This window comes from Corvus brachyrhynchos, unplaced genomic scaffold, assembly GCF_000691975.1.
Source record: "Corvus brachyrhynchos isolate BGI_N302 unplaced genomic scaffold, ASM69197v1 scaffold61, whole genome shotgun sequence".
Classification (NCBI taxonomy): domain Eukaryota; kingdom Metazoa; phylum Chordata; class Aves; order Passeriformes; family Corvidae; genus Corvus; species Corvus brachyrhynchos.
Window position 1 is genome coordinate 7,332,644 of NW_008236478.1, and position 6,560 is coordinate 7,339,203.

The following is a 6,560-nucleotide window of genomic DNA, read 5'->3' on the forward strand; positions in this document are numbered from 1 at the left end:
TGTTTGTGGTCTGAGGGGGATGTGGGGAGGGTGCAGAGCGCAGCTGTTTTCAGCCAGAAGGTATGGGGGCACCCTCTTCATGTACATCCCAAGGAACATCTGGATGAGCCAGGTTTACTGACCTTATTTTCCTGCTTTTCCTGTTGCAGCGATTGGCCGGACTCTGATTCCCCGTTACTTCCGCAGCATCTTTGAAGGGGGGGCCACAGAGCTCTACTACGTGCTCAAGCACCCCAAGGAGTCCTTCCACAACAACTTTGTCTCGCTGGACTGTGACCAGTGCACCATGGTCACCCAGCATGGCAAGCCCATGTTCACCCAGGTACTGCCTGCACCTGCAGCTTCTGCTGCCCCTCCTGCCTTGGTTTTTTGTGCCCTCTTGGTGGCTACAGTCCCACGGGGCTGTGCATTTGGGGCTCTTGGGTATGGCTTCTGCTGAGTCTCCCAGGAGGCAGAGGCAAGCCACTATGGGAGTATTCCAGTGTGCAGCAGTGGGTTCCCAGGGGATCTGGGCTGGGGGAAGCTGGGGCAGCCTGTGCCTGACCCTTTGCCCTGCCCAGGTGTGTGTGGAGGGGCGGCTCTACCTGGAGTTCATGTTCGATGACATGATGAGGATAAAGACGTGGCATTTCAGCATCCGCCAGCATCGAGAACTCATTCCCCGCAGCATCCTTGCCATGCATGTGAGTACAGCTCCAGGAGCTTGCCTGGGTGCGAATGACACAGGGCTGCTGAGCTCCTCAGGCTGCTGTGCAGCTTGGCGGAACCTCAGCCCAGTCCCACATCACAGGCTGGGGCATGGGAGGGCTGTTCCCAGCCTGGATGCAGCTGAGCTGTCTGTCCCTGTCACTCCTAGGCACAGGATCCCCAGATGCTGGACCAGTTATCCAAGAACATCACACGTTGTGGGCTCTCAAACTCCACACTCAACTACCTCCGAGTAAGTGTGCGAGAAGAGGGGGGATGCAGCTCTGCCATGTCTTGTGCTCTCAGCTGCCTGATGCCTGGATGCCCTGGGGTGTGGGTAGGCTGCAAGGCTGGCTTTGCAAAAGCAACCTTACAGAGGGGCTGTTAGGGAGCTGTGGGGGCAGTGGGTCTACCAAATCCCACATGCTCACAGTGTGGCTTGGGTCAGTGCAGCACAGATGCCTGCCTGTAGGGGGTTAGGGTTAGGGTTATTGGGTCTCTGTTTTGCTGGGGCTCAGAGCATTGCAATCTAACCCAGAGTCTTTGCTCCCTGCAGCTCTGTGTAATCCTAGAACCAATGCAGGAGCTTATGTCACGGCACAAGACCTACAGCCTCAGTCCCCGGGACTGCCTCAAGACTTGCCTCTTCCAGAAGTGGCAGCGGATGGTCGCTCCGCCTGGTGAGTCTCACAGTGGCTGCTGTGCTACCTGGGGGTCTCTGGGACTGCCTGGTCAGGCCCTGCCCTTGGTGCAAGCTTGTCCCAGCCCCAGAGCTGTTCTTGGCCTCGTTTTGTGAGGCTGGGAGTGGTGAAACAGGCATTTAGCTTCCTTCTATGCTGGTCTGCCTTCCCAGAGGGCCAGAGCAGGACTGCAGGCAGCCAGTACTCCCTGCCTGGAGGCTGCCAGCTGCTTGTGGAAAGCAAAGCAGGGATGGAAATTGTCATGCTGCCTCTCCTGTCCCCTGGTCTGGGAGGACAGCAGAGCTGTGGAAGTGAGGAGGGTGGTGATGCTGCCTGGAGGGGGAATGTGGTCCTTGAAGAAATGGGGTTTGCATAACAGGGGCTGGGGGGCACCAGCTTCCTCTTGTTGGGGCTGATCATGTATGTCTCTTTCCTCCACCAGCGGAGCCAGCACGGCAGCAGCCCAGCAAGCGCCGGAAAAGGAAGATGTCGGGGGGCAGCACCATGAGCTCCGGTGGGGGAAACACCAACAATAGCAACAGCAAGAAGAAGAGCCCAGCCAGCACCTTTGCCCTGTCCAGTCAGGTACCTGTAAGCATCCCGTTTCCATTCTCTCTTCCTCCTCTGGGGTGGAGGGGAGGGTTCTCTGCTCCTGCCCCTGGGAGCTGCTAGGGGGAGACCCCCAGGGACTGCCTATCTGAGCCCCCGCGGCTCTTCCCATGTGATGGGGAAAAGAAGGAGGGGGTGTCCCAGCTGCCTTCTGTAAGCCTCTTTGCTCTCCTGCAAGGGAGTGAGGATGTGTTTGCCCCACTCAGTGCCCAAGCTTGGGTTCTGCAGTGGAGATGAGGAAGTGGCCCTACAGCTGGGGAAAGGGGCTGAGCTGATGAGAGGGGGGTCTAGCGGCCCAGGCTCCCCCCACCTCGATTATGTTTCGGGACCGTCTCCCCTTTCAGGATGTGATGGTGGTAGGCGAGCCCACACTGATGGGGGGGGAGTTTGGGGACGAGGACGAGAGGCTCATCACCCGGCTGGAGAACACGCAGTTTGTCGCCGCCAACGGCATCGACGACGAGGACAGCTTCAACAACTCGCCGGCCACACCGCGCCCGGGAACAGCAACCCGCCCCCCAGCCAGGAGAGCAAGTCAGAGAACCCCACGTCGCAGGCGTCGCAGTAACGGCCCCCCCGCCGCCCCGTGGACTCAGTCCCAACCAATCTACCTGTACATTTGCAACGGAGAGTGACTGGGAAGCGGCGAGGTACCGAGGGCGGATCAGCGCCACACGGATGATGGGGTGCATGGCCCGGGGTGCACACCAGGCAGGCAGCCCCCAGCCATCACCCCCGCCGCCTCCCCGTACCCCCACGCCTGCCTTCCCGATGGACCCCAGGGCAGGGGTGGGTTTCCGGGGCCGTAGCTTCGTTATTCCCCCTTCTCTCTTCTTTCCTGCTTCTTGCCCAGAGAGCTTCTCATCCCCGCCCCAACACGCCCAACCCCTCCCTGCCAAGTGGGGGGAATTAGAGGGGAGGTGTTGGCAGTGGCTGGCATGACCAGATGCCATGTGTTGAGGTCTGGCACAGCCCAGAGACCCTCCTCCCTGGGTCCTATGGCTGGTGTTTGCTGAGCAGCCACCTGCATTGGGGTTGTACATCTCTAGTCCAAGCTGGGGCTGGTTGGGGGGGGGCAGTGATGAAAAGCCTTCTCTGTGCCTCGGGCTCTGCCACGAAGCCGCCTGCAACCAGGGTCAGATCCTGCAGCGCTGGGATGGTGTTGAGGATATGGCCCCGTCTCATTTTCCCACTCTCCTGCACCCTCCCCTTCCCCTCGCTCCCCAGAGCGAGAGCGCAGCACGGTCATGGGGGCACTCTGTATATAGGAAGTGCGTGGTGGGGGGCTGGGGGGCACGGAGGACCCGCAGCTCTGCCGGAGCAGCCGGTGCCCTTGTTCCCTGCCTGCAGCCCCTGTGTTTCCCTCCACCCTGCGTGAGTCTGCCTGGGGCCCCTTTGCAACCCCTGGCTCCTGGTACCTCCTACTTTTGTCTTTTTTTAAGAAAAAAAAAAATAATATTATTAAATTGTAAGTTTAAAAAAAAGAAAAAAAAATGGGAAAAGACTCCCTCAGCCCCCTTGCCCATTCCCCCCTCCTGTCCTGAGCCCTCTCACCCTGTCCTGACTTTTGTACAGGCTTCTTCTCTTGGAAGTCTCGTTTTATATCCAGTTCGGAGAGCTTCAAACCAAGGAGAGACTTTGCAGACTTCCTTTCTAATCCCTCCAGAGGTCGGGAGGGGCCAGCCCCCCGCCTCCCTTCTCAATGTAAATCTTGTGTGCTGTTGTCCCCGCTCCCCCCCTCGGGTTCGTGTACCTCGTGCTTGTACATTTCCGCGCTGTAGACAGTGTGTACGATACTGTTCTTTCAATGTGTTATCACTAGAGCAGGTGCCTCCATTGATGTTAGGGGAAACGATGAGAAAAATAATAATTTTTGGGGGGTTTTTTTGGTTTAAAAAAAAAAAAAAGAGAAAAAAAATAATCCCTTCCAAGGAGAAGATGGGAGGTGCCGGGGGAGGGTGTTTGTGCTAACTAACCAGTTCACCCCAGCAGCCTTGGAGTGGGGTTTTGGGGAAAGACGGGAGTCCAGGCTGCCCGTGGGAACCCCCTGGCATGCCCCGTGGTGGGGTTGCAGCAAGTGCTGCCGTGGGGGGGACTGCCCTAGTGGGGGTGTACGTGTGTGTAAGAGTGTGTGTGCGAGAGGTTTGTGTGTCTGTCTGTGTGTGTAAGGGAGCCTGGAGCAGGCGGAGTAGCCCTGAAGTTCGGGGGAGTGAGGGGTGCACTCCATTCTCCCTGTCAGACGCCCCCAGTTCCCTGCCAGGGATCCCACGGTCCATGTCCTGCTGCCCCGTCGGGCTTGGGGCTGGCACGTGTCACTGAGGGAGCCGCTGCCTGTGCACAGGGGGCTCTGGCTGATGCAGGGGTCCTACTAGCACCCCATGTCTTGCCCACTCGTGGCTGAGACTGCAGGAGGCTGCTGAGATGGGGTGGGGGACACCCTGTGTTTCCTCTCCTGCTGTCCCTGTGGTTGGGCAGGGAGACAGAGCCTTGAGTCTGCCCTGGTCTGATCTCAAGCTGAAGATCCCTGGAGAGATGCCTGTGTTGGCTGCTGGGCCCCTCCATGTGCAGGCCAGAGGTGGAGGGCTCGGCCCCTCAGACCCCCAGGCATGGGGGTCCCCACGGCCCCTTTGCAGGTGGGGGTGGGATCCCAGGGTGGGAGCCTGGTGTTGCAGGGAGGGGGGCTCTGCATTGCAATTAAGGTACGATTCTCCACGCCGTGCCGCAGGGCTGCTGTGGAGGGTGCAGAGCCCTCACTGCCACGGGCACACTGTAATGCCTTTTTTTTTCTTCTTTTTTTTTTTTTTTTTTTTTTTTTTTTTTTTTCTTCCTTCCTTCCCTCCATAGTTTGTGCCATTTATGAGTCATGTATGGTACCAATAAAATGACTTTTCGGTTTGAAGCTGTCCTGATCACTTATGTCTGAGCATGGGACCAGGCTGATGTAGGCAAGGCGGAGGGGGCTCCCCTCATGTCCCTGGTGCCCTGGCAGGGGGTGCGGGCACAGGGCTCACTGTGCTCTCAGGATGATGCCAGCTCGCTTCTGTCTGCTGGTTCCCAGGCAGGCCACAGCTGGCTCCCTGCCATGCCATGGAAAGCAGAAATCTCAGCAAGGGTAAGGTACAGGGCTGCTGGGAAATGCCCAGTCCCCAAGCCAGAGCAAACAAGCAGCTCGAGGCCTACCCAGACACCAAGGTGATGGGCACCTTCCCTGGGGAGCAGTGGGGGCAGTGCCATCCTGCCGTGGGAACAGGGTGGGAGCAGCTGAGCAGCATGGAGGTGTCCTGGGGAGGGCAAAGGAGGGACAGGGGACCAACAGAGGGCCAGCCTCCATGGGGACTAGACCAGTCTCCTTCCAGAAGCTGGGGTGCCCTGTGCCAGCATTGTTAGGGATATGGGGGAAGCCAGGCTCGTAAAGCAGGGCTGATGGCAGCAGAGGGTGAGGGCAGGATGGAGCTGTATCTTCAGAGTAGGGGCAGGGATTGGGTTGACATCTGCAGTGAGGGATGTCACCAGGCTGTCCTTTCCCCTGACAGGGCCGAGGTCGGGGGGGCTGCAGGATACAGGTGCTGTGGTGGGAGCTTGTGGCTGACGGGTGAGGGCAGGGTGGCTGCAGTGAGCCCGTGGTGTGGCACCCAGGGCTGGGGCATCAACACCCTTGCTCCTGACATGCCCCGAGCTCTGGCAGGCTCTGGTGGGATGCCGTGGGCTGGAGGGGAGATCAATGCCTTGCAGGAGCAGATCCTGCCATCTGTGAAGGATCCTGCATGTGCCTGGCTGGATCCTGCCTGTGGACCTGAGAGCTGCTGGATGGCCCCAAGGCAACACCTCGGGGTTGACGTCTGACCTGAAAAGCCCAAGGGTACCTGTGAAGTCCCCAAACCTCCTTCCCCACATCAGCTCCAGTGCTATGAGAAACTCAGTTGTTGTTTTTTTCCCCCCCTCCTTTTTTGGTGGGATGAATCTGTGTCCTCTGCTGCCCTGCGGCAGTGCCAGTGCTGTGCCAGAGGGTCCCACATGACACTGTAGCACCCGGCATGGGCCACACCAGGAAGAAACCTAGAAGTAGAGCTGCCCTTCTCCCCGCACCACCTTCACCTAAGGTCACGGAGTGCAGTGATGCCTGCTTGTGCTGAGGAAAGTTAAGCAGTACCTGGGAGATGGTGATGAGCAAGCCAGGGCTGCTGGAGGGGCCAGGGAGCCCACCATGCAAAGGTCATTCAGGTACAGCTCACCTGGAGTCCCTGCTGGTACCTGTCCAAAAGCCCATGGTGTCCCATGCAGGGACACAGGGCAGGGGCCAAGGACCATGCTGGGGGCTCCAGCTACCCCGGGGCAGGGGGTGGGGGCTGCAGGGCACAGCTGACGGCTGGCATAGGTGGGCAGCGGGGGCGGGTACCGGCTGTGGCAGGATGGGGTAAGCGCTGGTGCTCTTAGGCAAGGAGGGAGCATCCCCTGGGCACGGGCAGAGGGCCTATGGGCGGCGGGACAGGGCAGGGGCCGGGGTCTCTGGGGCAGATGGAGGATGTCAGGGTGGGTTGGGGCCAGGAGCAGGGGTGCCCCCCGCGTGGAGGGGGAGTGCCAAGG

At 59.5% G+C, this 6,560-nt stretch overlaps 1 protein-coding gene across 1 annotated transcript in view; it reads left to right on the plus strand.

Moving 5' to 3' along the window:
• The window catches only part of LDB1 (LIM domain binding 1), a 6,265-nt gene extending 1,390 nt beyond the window's left edge, over positions 1 to 4,875 (plus strand). The window contains 7 exon segments of the mRNA XM_008643835.2: positions 150 to 322; positions 561 to 683; positions 857 to 940; positions 1,244 to 1,367; positions 1,810 to 1,952; positions 2,321 to 2,462; positions 2,465 to 4,875. Coding sequence (XP_008642057.1) covers positions 150 to 322; positions 561 to 683; positions 857 to 940; positions 1,244 to 1,367; positions 1,810 to 1,952; positions 2,321 to 2,462; positions 2,465 to 2,544 — 869 coding nt within the window. The 3' untranslated portion in view covers positions 2,545 to 4,875.
• The last annotated feature ends 1,685 nt before the right edge of the window (positions 4,876 to 6,560 follow it).